At 40.0% G+C, this 15265-nt stretch overlaps 1 protein-coding gene across 1 annotated transcript in view; it reads left to right on the top strand.

Moving 5' to 3' along the window:
- Window positions 1–15265, top strand: part of lekr1 (Leucine-, glutamate- and lysine-rich protein 1) — a 112398-nt gene that overhangs the window by 73440 nt on the left and 23693 nt on the right. Inside the window, exons 8-9 of the mRNA XM_077194607.1 lie at window positions 3851–3916; window positions 9630–9812. Coding sequence (XP_077050722.1) covers window positions 3851–3916; window positions 9630–9812 — 249 coding nt within the window. The remainder of the gene's footprint in view (window positions 1–3850; window positions 3917–9629; window positions 9813–15265) is intronic.

Raw genomic sequence — 15265 nt, 5'->3', positions numbered from 1 at the left:
TGTTTGAGTGTAAGCATTCTGAACTTGAGTTTCTGAACTCTGCTGTTTAACTGGCGCAGATCTAGAATAGGACGCAACCCTCCATCCTTCTTTGGAACAATGAAGTAACGGCTGTAAACCCCTGACTCTCTGCTGGGAGGAGACATCCTTTCTATAGCTCCTTTTTGAAGAAGTGTCAGTACTTCCTGCTCCATAACCAGAGCCTGCTGTGAGTCCACTACCGTAGGGAGGACCCCCTGAAATCTGGGCGGATGAGAACCGCTGTAACCCTTTTCTATTATGTGCAGGACCCATAGAGAAATATTTGGCAGAAGTTTCCACGCTGCCAGAAATTCCGATAAGGGAACCAGTCTCTCGAGACTGGTCTCTGGATTTGATTGAACAATCATTTTGGTGCCCTAAAGCGGCGAACCGGCAGGGAACAACCGAACTGACCGTTCTACAACCCTCCTCAGAGGATTGCACGGGGACGCTGACACCTCGGCACCCTGAAGCGCCGAACCGGCAGGGAACAACCGAACTGGCAGCGCTGCGACCCTCCTCAGAGAGTCGCACCCCAGTGGGCGCCAAGGAGAAACGATTTCTCAAAACCGTCCCTCTTTTTTTTTTTCATTCGACAGGACTTCTTGTCTAAGCTTTATTAGAGATGACGACAGTCCTCAGATCTTGCCTACCTCTAACTAGCTTAGTTCCTACGACCCTCCTCGGAGGATCGTAGGAAAAAGCAGGCACCTCTGCAACCTGAAACGGCGAACCGGCAGGGAGACCGAACTGACTGCTCTACGACCCTCCTCGGAGGATCGTATGGGGACGCTGACACCTCGGTGCCCTGAACGGCGAACCGGCAGGGAACAACCGAACTGGCAGCGCTGCGACCCTCCTCAGAGAGTCCCACCCCAGAGGGCGCCGAGGAGAAACGATTTCTCAAACGTCCCTACCCCGGAGGGGACCACCCTTAGAAGCCTGATGGCCTCGGCATCAGGGCTTCCTCTTTGCACTCTATGCCAGTTTCAGGAACATAGATTGGTGAGGAAGAAACCTGTGGAACGCCGCTGAAAGGTTTAGTTTTCTTGAAAGCGGAGCGTCCAGAAGAACAGACATTTTTATCTTTCTTTTTCTTTATTTTTATATCAGAAAAGCGTATACATATAAATATATATATATATATATATATATATATATATATATATATATATATATATATATATTCTCGAATAGAGTCAATGCTGACATCCTCACATTCATCTATGTCCTTAAATACTTTACCCACCAGTACTGCCTAATAAAATTTATTTATTATTAAAGATGGCTGGTGGGTAACGTCGGGGTTAAAAATGATGACGCCGACTCGGGAGAGAGAAAGCTCACAAGCATCTCTATAATCCAAGGCACTGTCATACCATGATACTTAATACCCATAACATTACTCTAGTTAGACGTTTGGGTATTAAACACATAAAATAGAAACAGGTTTATTCCACGATCTCGACACCTCAGTGTGGAGATAGGGAAAAACCAGTAGTCCCCGACGAGGAGGCTGAGATACAGAGTTTTCCTGTTTTTTTTAGATATATTTCATCTAATAAACTCTTTTTATTTTCACTCTCATAATGTTCAGCTGTCCAGTAAATATTTAACTAGCAACAGCATTAGAAAAACCTCCTTTTAAAAGCTCCTCTTTATTCAACAGAGTTATGAGCTGCCTATTTATTGAAAAATCAAACATCTGCCTTTTTCTTCATATTTTTATTTGTTTTGTTCACTTTTTCTTAACAAAACACTAACAATACCAATTCCTCGGAACTTGAAATCGCAGCACACTGGATCTGCAGGTGAAAGCTGAGATAGGGCGGGGCCCGTCCCAACCCACGCTGTCAGATCCGTTTGCGAACCCCAAAATGCGAGTCGCCGCCGTGTCTAGGCAACAGCGGGACCCGCGCGGGGAGCGCGAACCAAACCATTCTCCTCAAAGAACGATCGGCGAGAGCGTAGCGTCTTCATAGATAGACTCATACAATGCTCACAATCAGACCCCTCGAGGACTGACTGGGCATGCTCCGCTCCCAAACAAGCAACACAAAGCTGATGTGTGTCCCCACCCGTAATATAACGAGGGCAGGGAACAACACACCGTCTATAATCTTGCTTGCTCGCCATAATAATGATAGATATATGGTCTTGACAGACAACAATAAATAGACAAGGACAGATATACAGAGAGCGCTTGCTGAAGGTACAGAAGCTGTCGCGGTCTGATTTCAGGGCTGCTTTATAGTTTCCTGGTCTATGACGTCACCTATGTCGTAGTGGGCTTCCATTGGACTGATTTTACACGTGCTTCATGACGTAATCACGCAGAGCGTTCCCACCGCGTCTCAAACGCAGCTCGAGTTCCCTTGAAAGGGAACTATTATTCTGACCCTCAGTCTGAAATGATCCGTTTTAAGGCGCTGCTTCTTTAAGACTTGTCAGTAAATGGTCACTCTTATGATTGGCTAACGTCAATGCATAGGAAACTGTATCAACGCCCACTCACTATTGCACATGCATCCATATAAAATGGCCTTTCTTTTTTTTTGCTTTTAATTGTAGCTGATTTGTGTTGTGCCTGGTCTGTTCTTTGTTGTAATTTATGTTGTACATGGTGTTAAAGGTTGCTGGTATTTTATATAATGTACAGCACCTTGGTCACCAATTTTTTTTTATTTTTTTACTGGTGCTATATAAAATAAAGTCGAGTTTAGTTACAGACAAAGCATAACAAACGTTCATTAATTCTTCCATTTGTCCTGTTATCGATGTCTGAACTGTCATAAACTGAACTCGCATCTGTATACTGAATCAGTGTAGACAGCATCAGTGATTTATAATGGGTTATTTTAGCTTTTGAGCTTTCGACGTGACACTCACATCCAGTGTAGGAAAATGACAGCTGTTAAGCGACTGAACGCCAGTGGGCCTATGGTGTGATGTATACAGTGTGGTGTGATGGATATGGTCATTATTTGAGAAGGAAGTCATGCAAATGTATTTACCGTCACAGATCCCGCAATATCTTAACGAGACGTTTTTGGAACTTGACTAAACAAATGGCCTGTTTATGAGGAGGACATTTTAAGCTATTAAACTTGCAAGATGTTTTTTATGGTACAAAGATCTTAAATTTGATTTCTCATCTCATAACCCCTTTAAAAAAGACCTTATTATTAAGTGTTAACATAAGTGAATCTGAAGAATAATGGTAGTGCATAACATACCTGAGAAATTAGCTGTATGTGACTTTCAAATATTGAATATCTTTCAAATAATTGAATCCACAAATTTTGCCAAATCCATTAATTATTTTTCCCTCAGCAGAACTCGTCATACTGTAACATAATTTCACTTGGCGCCACTATTGCTTTCATTCTGTGTTTTAACAGACTCCCACATCCACACTTGTCACTTCTGTGCTCACTAACCGGGTTTCATATTATTACTCAAACTAAAGAGCGAGTTACAAAAAAAAAACATAACACTTAACAGCTGTATGTCAGATTGTGTTTCCATCTCTTTTTTCACGTTCTCCGTCTCACTCAGTGAGATTTCAACACCCATTATCCCCTGGATGGTACCTGCTAACATCACATGTGGACGTGCCCTGGGCTACACTCGTTTACACGCCATTGTTTAGCTGCTCACGCTGAGATGCTGGTGTTAGAAGCGCATGCCAGAGGGACATGCTTGGGTGACTTTTTTGGGGAAGGGGAATTTTTTCAGTATCTTTTGCGCTCACAGGCAATAGAGGAAAGAGAGAACAGATGTTAGTGGCCGCTGCTTTAAATAAAAACACACCTTTGTTGTCTTTCAGGATAAAGTCTGTGGAGAAGGAGGATCTGCAAGTGTTGTGGAGCGAACAGACCACCACCATAGAGAGGTACAACCGTAAGAATAAAAAATCACAGTTTTGCTTCGATTTGCCAGGATATCAAAGTCTAAAACCAAAAGCAGAGATTTCAATATGTACTAAATATATGTTTTATATAGCAATAACCAACAGCAGCAGTGTAGCAGAACTACTCCACCAATACCGCAAATACATTAACATTGTCATATCCATTACCATGCTAAACTCAGAGAGTTATCATGATAGACTTTTTAGAAATTAATTGTAACTTTAAAATGAAAAATTAATTTATAAATCACCCGTAACAGATCTATACAGGTGAAGCTGGGGAAGGTGGAGGGTTTCATAGAAAACTGCTACACTGACCAACTATTCAAATGTTGAGCAGCAAGCTCATTGGCTCAGATAAAAAAAGGAACCAATCAACTTGTGTCGTGTAGTTAACGATGTAATTGTCAGCTGGTTGCGTTAAGGCTGCCTCTAGAGCAGTGTTACTCAAGCTTTCATTTGTGGCTCGCATGGCGGTAAATAATACAGTGATATGATCAAGCAGTCACTACAGATATTTCATAAAAATATTTATAAAGAAGTAGGACTATAATATAACCCATTAAAAACTCAAAGTGTCAGCTCTATTTTCAAATAATTTTGATCGGATTGAAAGGGGTGGTTTATCGAGAGAACATGTTCACTTGATAGATTGAAAACCGAAACTGAAAGAACGCCGTCCGTCGCGCTGAATGCGCTGTTCTTCTGATGAATAAAGTGTCGTATAAACGAGTGTCACGTCGTTCTATAATTCTCCTTCCACTCAGTGTCTGTGAAGTGAAGCAGGACAACGGCTCACCAGTCCTTGTTTCAGATTCTCATCCACAGACGACTGATTTTGGGCATTTTTACTGCGTGATCAATAAAAACAGCAAGGCATAACGGTTCATCATAGTCAACAAATTATGACCAGAATTTGATATTAAGTCTGCTGTTTAAAACAAATAAAGAACCAATGTAGGAAAATGGTTATTACGCGGCAACAGCGGGAAACTTTGTATATTTGTGCAGTTTGCGAATGTCAAAAAACCTATTCCCAATTTGAATCTTTTGACTTATAAACGTGCACATCACCCCGATCATGCATCATATCACGATGTTAAGCATTAATGTAAACTACAATACATTCAGATTAATCAATCACAATGAATTCAGACCGATTGAAACAAAAGTTGTGCATGTAAACATATCTTGTCTAACAAGTTGCCAGTTATGGCGGTATTTCCAGCTCTTAACGCCGCATGTGCTCTTGGATGATTAGATACATGAGGGGCTAATGTAGAAAAAAATAACTTAATGTCATTCTGGGATGATTCTTTTCTGGAAATCCTGCTTTTTTTGACATTAAGGGAAATCATCTTGTCTCAGTTACAAATTTGACTGATAAATCATTAAAAAAAAAATATTTATTGCATTGCATATTGAATGTTCAGGGGTGACATATTAATAAACAGACATGTTATTTATGACAGGATGTAACTTGTTATACTTTCCTGTAAAAATGGCTCTCCTACTGACTTTGTCCTATCAGTGCGGCTCTCATGAAAAAAATTGTGAAGACCACTGCTCTAGAGTATCATGATGTATTTAGTATTTAAAATATGATAGTTGTTTACCACATTTTTTATGTTGACAACTGATTCAATTTCTAATTTTGTTAAGGATTTTTATGTCAAACATCATAGAAATTAAATTTGTCAAAACAATGACAGGGCAACCTCTGCAAATAATATTTTTCTCTTAGAAGAGAAAAACAGTAATTTCTCAGATACACACAAATACTGATCTCACTCACCAGGAAGTTATAAATAGAAGCATGTCAGACATCTTTGGTCACATTCAGTCTGTTTTGATTGAGGTCATGGTCCACTAAACTGTGCACAAGCATGAACTATTGTGTATTTTTTGGATTAGGGTGTGATTATGTGTTTTTTCCATGTACAGGTGTGGTGAGTGTGTGTTTATTCGTGGCCGAGACAGAGTTTGTTAGTGTCTGTCAGTCATCTGCGAGCGTCTCGGTGGATTGATGCACATTCCTGCCTGTGGTTTGAAGTGCTGTGTGCTGTTTGTCACGATTGCTCACCAGTCTGTGATGGAGAGAGGATGACACGCAGATAAAGAAAAGCTGAAAAGACCTGAAAGCTTATCACAGAGAGACCTTTGACATAAAGACACACTGGCAAATACCACAAAACCCATTACAGGCATTTATCGTAATACAACACGTCATCATTTGGACTGTTTCTACAGCATGGATAGAAGACAATTTAAATCTCATTTGATACATTTTTTTGTGCCTAATACTCCAAAAGGAGGATAAAGGACAGAAGATGAGAGAAAGCGGACCTGATGAAAGAGGGCCTGATGCCTTTGAGCTTAGAAAGCGGCACATATGTGCGTGATGATCTGTATTTCGAGGTCTTACACCCTCCTCCTCCTCCTCTCCATGTATCACAGCTCTGTTTCAGACCGAGTCATATTATATAGATATTAAATTCTGTAATGTGTCAGCAGGCTTAAGCTGCGTGTGAAGCTCTGTGATGGAAGATAGAAGCACTTCCCACTCACAGGGCGTCGGGTTTCAAAGTTTCCCGCACCTCACACACACATACACACATACACACACATCACATCTCGGTTTTCAAAGCTTCTTTAATTTTCACCATCCCAATGGAGCCACGATATCTGCAAAGTAGACTCATATGTTACAGGCGCTAATGATTTATTCTGATGACAGATATCAGACTGAATCTATTTTAAATCCGACTTCTGTCATCTTTAACCACAGTTCTCACTCTTCTATACTCAAAAAGTATGGAAGAGTGACTCCTTGACTCCGTAACGGCCACAGAAAAGCCATGTGCTCCCCACATTGCTTACATATGTTAACATATGTTAAGCTTCAGCATTTTCTTAATTGTTTAGTTATTCCAAAGAAGCCAGTGTGTACTTTGGGAAAATGTTTTATCCATGAGATTCTGGCATACAAAAAATCCACAGATGTGAGCGTTCCTGTGGGATGGCGCTTATCTTTTAAGGACACCAGCTCAGATCAAAGGCCATACCACTTCCCAGCCCATTTTTTTGGCTGCCTGGTTCCTCTTAGAAGCGCCAGAAGAGATCTCCGTCTTATGGAGGAAACTGTATGATCTTTAAGTGATAACTGTTGCTCATGGGAAGTGTGTCATTATCACACCTTTTCCCAAAGTGTCTTCTTCAATCAGCGGGAGAGGAGGCTGGAGGCCAACAGATAAGATCGGCTGTGTTTGGGAATTTCCTAGTTTTGTCCTGCAGGGAAAAGATAAACAAAGAGAGAGAAAGGGAGGGAAATAGAAATGTGACGGTTTCTCCAGGAAGTCCTCCTTCAGGCAGGTAAAGGATTTTTTTTTTCAGTGTGTGATAATTGTGAAGGAGACCCTTCCACCTCAATTTCATGTCATCATACAGTGCATATGCTTATTCACTATTGAATTGGAGTTTCAGGGCCGCCGTAGTCCTAGGACCGCATTTCTAGGACACTAGTTGTTTTGTGACAGCGCCACCTACCAAATTGGATGTCTGAAAAAAGTGCAACCAAAGCAGTATTTTTACCAAATACTAACAACTTATAGGGCCAGATTAACTAAAATTTCAAATTAGAGTGAGAGTGCAATTCCAGGGAAGGAAAAAAGGAAAAAGGGCAGAGTGGAAAGTTCTGCGTGTGATCCACTGACGCAGCCGGATCATTCCCATAATGACCAACACAATCTATAAGAGCAGCGCAAATTAGCGTCTGGTTTAAGACATGCTTTTATTGGGCATTAAATGATGGTGCAAATACCAGTACATTGATTGGCGCAAACCTTAGTAAATCACCTTGCCAGATTCATTTAAATACTTTCCTCCTATAAAATTTGCGTCTGAAAGGGAAACTCCTACGATGCATATGCAAAAATAACCTTGTCAACACTTTGACAAGTGTGTACTGGTTCATGTTCACTGGTTCATACTGGTGAATGTACTGGTTCAGTGTATGTCTTTAGTAAATCCTGACAATAGCTTTTTAACAAATATGGTGCAAATATGGGCTATATCCGGTCCATATATATTCAACTTCACATTTGCTGTAGACTCACGTATCCAGATATTCAGACTGACGGCAGGTCTGTACTCCATCGCAGCTTTCTTGACTAATGACGTCTGAGGACATGTAAAGCAACTAATCACAGTTTGTTTTGTTCAGCATCATGTTTTGGGTTTGTGATAAAGTAACGTCGATTTTGTAAACACAACAGTTTTCTTCTTCCATGAGGGGGTTTGGCATCACGGGTGCTTGTTTCTAGGCGGACTGTTAAAGAAGTCAACACACAAACACACACACAGTTTCTTGGAAATCTTGTATAATTCAACTAATCAGATGACAACTTCAAAACTCATGAAGTGTTTCCAATTTTGTGTGCGTTATGCATCAGACGTTCAGCCAATGGTCCGTGGGTATGACATCTGAAACTGACTTCGTTTCCTGTTGTTCTGCAAATCTTTGTTTTTAATGTCCAGTAATATCAAAAGGAATCCACGCAATCTGGAATTTGTGTCGAAAAGATTCCCCACACAGATTTTGCAACGGTTGTTCACACATATTTGCTGCGTTTACCAACAGAAACCTGCTTGGTTTGAAAATGACTTATGTAGGAACTGTGCTTCATACATCGCTACACAATAAACAATAGACCTTTTGTGCCCACATAATTTTGCTAATATGACCATAGCTAGGGTCACATTCTGTACTCACACTGTGATTGTTATCCATCTTGTATTAAATGTCCTGAAACTGCAGCCTCTGGTACTGCAGACAGACCCTAAGGATTGTGAGTTTGTTTGTGGATGAACACAAAACCTATGGTTAAATGTCTACCTAGATAGCATTTATACACATCATAGGTTTGCTCTCTGGTCAGAGGTAGGTATTAACCAAGTGACTTTCTCTGCAATTACATGGTTTCACCAGTAGGTGGCTGTGACTTGTCTTTGAGTTAATCATTGAATAATATTTTCAACCAATACATTCAAACACTGATTCATTCACAACCCAAACAAGTGACTGTTGTAATGAACCAGACATTAAATCATTCAGTTAACCCGATTAATTCAAACAAGACTGGAGTAATGATGCTGAAAATTCAGCTTTGCATGACAGAAATAAATGTATTTATAAATAATAAGTTATTCTAAATTGAAAAAAACATTTCACAATATTACAGTGTTTACTGTATTTTTGACTAAATAAATACAGCCTTTGTGAGCAGAAGAGACTTTCAAAAACATAAAAAAATCTTTACTTTGAGTACTAAAACATATTGATAAAAATAATTCCATATTCTAATTATTTGACGCATTATTAGTGTGTGCTAAGTGTTGTTTGTGCTCAGGTATTGTTTTTGCATAGCGACATGTACCAATGCCAGCTCTGTGAATATTAGCACATGGTAACTTAGTTAACTTAGAAGCCTGCTAGAATAACCACTTTACTAGCATCCAAAACTCAACATATACTGGTCATTTCAGCACGGTAGGATGTATGTAGGCAGTATGCAGTGCAAGACTCGTGGTTTCAGAACAAAGCTATTTATTTTATGTGTTCAGATATCTGGCTTTGATGTGGTTGAAAACGGTTGCATGTGTCGTGATTTCACTGTGTTCACGCTTTCCCCCGAAGGCTGTCCCGAGACCTGAGGGAGGAGGAGGAGAGCCGGTTGTCATGTCAACGACGATGCGAGTCCATGCAGGAGCAGCTGTTGGCGTGGCAACAGAAAGAGGAGGAGGTAACCCGGAGACTAGAACGGGCGGAGGACGAGATGAAGGACCTGAGAGTTGCCCAGTCCACTTTACAGCAGGAGAGGTCTGTTAGACAAACACACTCGCTAGTCAGTCACACTCCACAGCAGGAGACAAGAAATAAAGTGTTGCTTGCTACACACAAATACATTTGTGTTCCGCCACACTACAGCTGTACAGCTTTTTACTCTTTGCGTGCTTCATCCCTCCATCCCACCTGCTCCTCTCAATAGACCGTCGACACGTCGGGACCTGTAGGATATGACTCAGTGTTTGCGAACCTGCTTCCTCTCTATCTGTCTTCATTTACAATTGTAAAACAAACCAACAAAAGCTGTTATGCAGAAGCTGTTCTCCGACTAAAGCTGTGCGTTACTGGATTTATATTACCAGGATTAAGGGGTGTTATTATGCATGATGTGAAGCAGAATTAGGGCTGGTTCACACAGAACGCGTTTTTCGATTAAAAAAGTGAGACGCAGGGCAATTAAACGGGAAAAAACGCAAGGTAAAAAGTTGAACTTATCTTAACTTTAGCAGGCGTCCATCTAGTCTGTGTGAACAACCCAGAGCGTTTATGTATTCCACTGCGCTGCTGAACATTGTTTTACTAGGTTTTGACAGATTTGACCACTGCGCTTGTGTCTCGCGCATGACATGTCATTCGATCAAAAAAAGTTCAACTTAAAAATGTCTTTATAATCTCTTTATACCATCCTGTATCATGCATTTTAAAATGCACACAATTCCACTGCACTGATTTTCCATTGTTTCCACTGCTTTTTCAATATGTGCTTGACTGACATGGTTGACCATTACGCTCACATCTCGCATCTTCACGCATGACACATTGTTCTTAAACCACGACACCAAGGTAATAGAAGGGGGAAAATACCCACATCTTTAGACCTTGCACAAGAGTTGCCAGGTCTGCGTAATGAAAAAAAAAAAAGCCCACTCAGTTTTATCATTGATAGATTATAATATTCCAATACAAGCATTTCAGTCAAATACAATATATGCAATATTTTTAACTTTTAACTTGTCGGGGGAAAATCATCCTGCGGCAACAGTTTAAAAGTAGCCCAATTCTGTAGGAAAACCTGCCTTGCACTATTGCACTTACATCATTTGCAGTGCTACACTCATGAGTCATGACACATTTTTCTAAAATTGTGGCACTCAAGTTAAAAGTGTTTAGAGTGTCTATTTAAACTAAGTGCAAATAGCCTGCCTTTTTGGCACACTAACTCCGCTCACTGATGTCTGGAAATTACAGAAGATGCTGTATTGTCAACATCAGCAATAGTGTAGGGGTTAGGCACACGGCTGATGCAAATGAACCTGTGATCGAATCTGCCTTTTGCCGAACTCGCTCTCCTCCCTTTTCCCATCACATATCATATCATATCAAAAAGGCATTTCTTTTTTTTTTTAAATAAAGAAAATACTCAAAATGGAAATGAAGTGTCCAATGTGTGTTTAATAATAAAGTGTTTATCGTTTAGGGTTAGTGTATGGTTATGTGTAGGGAGGGCTTTATTGTCCCAATAAGGCAACATCCATTTAATAATTTTAATAAAAATAATAATTTACTTCGTTGTTTAATGTACAACAACACTGAGGTGCAAATAGTATCTGCCTCTGTTTTATAAGTATAAATAGCATCTAACTACTATTCACATTTATTGCAAAGAAAATAAGCCTACTGCTTTTTTTACAGTGTCAATAGAATCTATCACTTATAAAACGTAGTATTTCAACTTTCTAAAAAATGCATCTTTCCCATTCCACTTTTCTCATTCCGTCTCGTGTTTTTAAATTCAAAAAACACATTCTGTGTGAATGGCCCCTCAGAGATGTTTAGGTCCCTAAACCCCTCTTCTCCTCCTTTTCTATCTGATCTTCTATTGTTCTTTCCCACCTGTTCATCAGGGTAATTGCAAGACAATTCACATCCGTCTTCTCCTTTATTAGGGCCTGATTGTATCAATGGCCACCTGTGTCTTGAGTTTCTGTTTTCCTCTCTGTTAATGGGCTTTTGTTACGTCCCAGCTGTTTGTGTGTTTGGATGTCTGATGTTGTTTGCATACACTCCTCTGTCCCTGAGGTCTACCTGTATGTTAGCAACCAACAGCACAGCCTTGTCTTCTCTGTATTTTGCTTAGTGTTGTGTTATGTTCGTCCTCAACTGTTTACACCTCGGCTGTTGCGTCGGCTAATGGTCTTGTTGCCATGCCACTCACTTCTCACATGTTGATGTCCAGGCTTGTCTGATCATGGTGTTGGGTGGATAGCATTGCTAGGGCATTTTGTGCGGTTGCTAAGTCATTGGTAATTATTTGGATCAGATTTGTGCAAGAAAATGGCTGATCAGCTCATTGGTCATTGTTGAGAACAACTAGAACCTGTCACAGCAAGCATCACTATGTTTTATGAATGTTTTCAGTTGCAGTATGCAGTGTGTTCTACTAGTAGTTATCTACTCGTGCCTGATTTTCTTGTATGCTACAGCAAAGACGACTCCTAAAAATGTGTGTCACTTGGTCAAGTACTATTCAACACCGTTCATTTCAGCCCAGGGCAAACACTTGCTTTTCTAAAGATGTGTTGATCTAGTCATTGACCATTAAGACATTGGCTTTGTTCGGCAGGCTCATACTTGTGCCCCAGTTGAGGTGGGGTCAGAGGTCGCAGGTGTTTGAGTAATGAGATGGAAATGAGTGCTTAAGCTGTCATCCTCTGAGAACATTGGTGTCAGACTCAGGCCAAAGTAGCAAAATAATTATAATAACTTGAATGTAACTCTACACCCTTGCTTCTTTTAGTATACGTGTTTCTGTGAATATGCAAATGAGCCCCACCTCCCCTCACTCACAGGAGCTCAGAGATCCAATCGTTGACGATCACACGTAGACCTGATTGGTTACAAGGTAACCAATAGTTTGTGACGTCAGAAACACCAGCGATTTTGAATTGTGCATCACAGTTTTAAGGAACAAAAACTCAGCAATCGTGTTGACTTATGAATTTGTGTATGGTTTATCTTAAAGCCTATTAAAAACACCACATAGACATAAACAGTGTTAAAAAAGCTTGATTTTCTCCACAGGGGGACATTAATGTTGTTAGCTGAGGCCATCTTCTTGTTGTATTGTGTTACTTTAGCAGAATCATTCTATGTATATATGTGTGTGTATATATATATATATATATATATGTATATATGTGTGTGTGTGTGTGTGTGTGTGTGTGTGTGTGTGTTCAACAATCAAAAGATGGCGATTCAACTTGTTCAAATGGTGAAAAAAAGACCAACTGCGTCAGGGTTACTGATCCGACAAAACCCGATGAAATGCCGACTGTCGGTGTAGTGTGAATTGGCTTTTAGATTCACTCGGGGGAAAATCCAGCTTGCCCTAGGAAGCAGTTATAATAAAGTGAGTCTAGGCTTACAGTAGACATGCACAATCATTATAGCCTTTCCATTGAATCCAGTTAAACTGAGTAGTTTTTGTATTAAGGTATGATTTTGATTCTTAGCAGGGGTGTTTTGTTTCCGGGGAATAGAGAGGCAGTGCAGCCTCAAGACAATTTTCTCATAGAAATCCTAAAGAGTGGTGTGAATGTGAAGAGGGTAATGACAAAAAAAAAACCACACTGTTGTTTCATTTGCCTTTAACCCTGTAAACATCAAAAGAAAGTGGATTAAGAAAAACAAGAAGAGCGAACTGTGCCTTCCTTCAGACGTCCACCACACACACCACTGTTTCTAAGGCATTGTGGAAAGGAAGAATAAACACTTTGTTAAAGTGCAAATAAGTTAACAGAATGTCCTGACCGTGTGTTTGAACTGTACGTGCTGTTTCAGTTCAGAGGAACAAGCGCTGAGGAAGCACACTAAAAGGCATGTGCCTTGTATTCGCACACATATTCACAGTCATACAATAGCAGGGTTCTGCTGTAACCACGCTTTGCCAATTATCATAGTCCTCGCTCGTGCCTTTCAGAACAGATTCTGACCCCTGTTCTGCTCTATAGAGTACATTTTGTCCCTCAACTCTCTATTCTCGCCAACCAAACAACTACTGCTTCAGCCTTTCTATAAGCACTGAGTCATAAGAACAAACCCCTGTTTCATGCATCCGCATTGATCACAATGGCACTGTTGATGTTTTTTATAGACAGAGAGAGTAACACTTCACTTCTGGTCTCCCACACACACAGCTCAGGGTCATACAACCACAATCACCAAACCCCTGCCAACAACAAAACACACTTCAAAGAGTGAGAGAGGCAGGAAGATGACGCCATCACTTTTAGGCCATTTAACAGACGACGTTTTACTCTATCGTTCAAAAGTTTGGGGTCAGTAAGTTACTTTTAAAGAAATTAGTTTTATTTAGCAAGGATGCTGTTATTTTGAAGTCCCTATTAATCACAGCAGCTGTGTATAACATTTTGTGACACCAAAACATCAGCGATTTCAAACCGTGTTTTTGAGACTGTCTTTGGTTCACTGCAGTTTTAAAGGGCCCCTATTATGCTATTTTAAAGTTTCCTAATGTTGTTGTGGAGTCTCCTACAACATGTTTACGTGCATCAAAGGTAAAAAAAACTGTTTAATTTCCTCATAATATACATTTGCACATCATCACATTTTCAATGATTCTCAAACGACTCATCAAATGAATCAATCCCTCTAAATCCCTCCTTTCCGCGAGCTACTCTGCTCTGATTGGCCAGACAGCTCAGTCTGTTGTGATTGGTTTACGGTGTGCAGCGCGTCAAACAAAAACGCCCATTGCCATAACAACGTCAGCTCTGCATGTCCTGAGGCTTCCTACACTATAAACTAAACACAGTAATGAACAATGATGCCGATTTTACCATATTAATGCGAACGCGATGATAAAACATTGGAATAACTAAGAAAGAACTAGTTATTTAACCCGAACCTCCATCGTGAGGACAACTCGAGCAGGACGTTTCTCAGTGATACACTACTTAGTTTGAGGCACATTATAAGATTTTGCAACTGTAATTCCTCACCATCAGCATTAACAAGTGCATGTCCATCAACAAACCGATTATTTTGCTTGTACTAATTTATTTACTATTTTTCTAATATTTTGCAGTGAATAGGTGGAAACTGTATCAATAACAGTGCATGTATGCAATGTACATTAGCCAAGGTCTAGAGTCAATGATCTGATGTACATAACATAAACATTGGTAAAACAAATATTTCCTCAAAATAACTTAGTGAGAACGACAGACAATCTGCATTAAAAAACGATTCATTTAATTGACTCAGAGTCGACTCTTACTTTTTAAAGACAATCACTTAATATACGGTGCATTTTCAGATTTAAAACTTTGCAGGATGTTTTCATTCACTTAGAGCCATGTTACACACTACATGAACAGTAATTTTAAAAAATCCATAATACGGGCCCTTTAAGGAGAAAATACTCAGCAATGGTGCTCAAACACGGTTTGTCTTAAAGCATAAAA

This window comes from Siphateles boraxobius, unplaced genomic scaffold (genome assembly GCF_051911475.1).
Source record: "Siphateles boraxobius isolate OS27281-9 unplaced genomic scaffold, OSU_SipBor_1 32, whole genome shotgun sequence".
NCBI lineage: Eukaryota > Metazoa > Chordata > Actinopteri > Cypriniformes > Leuciscidae > Siphateles > Siphateles boraxobius.
Note: the sequence above shows the minus strand (reverse complement) of the source record. Positions and strands in the feature narration are given on the sequence as shown.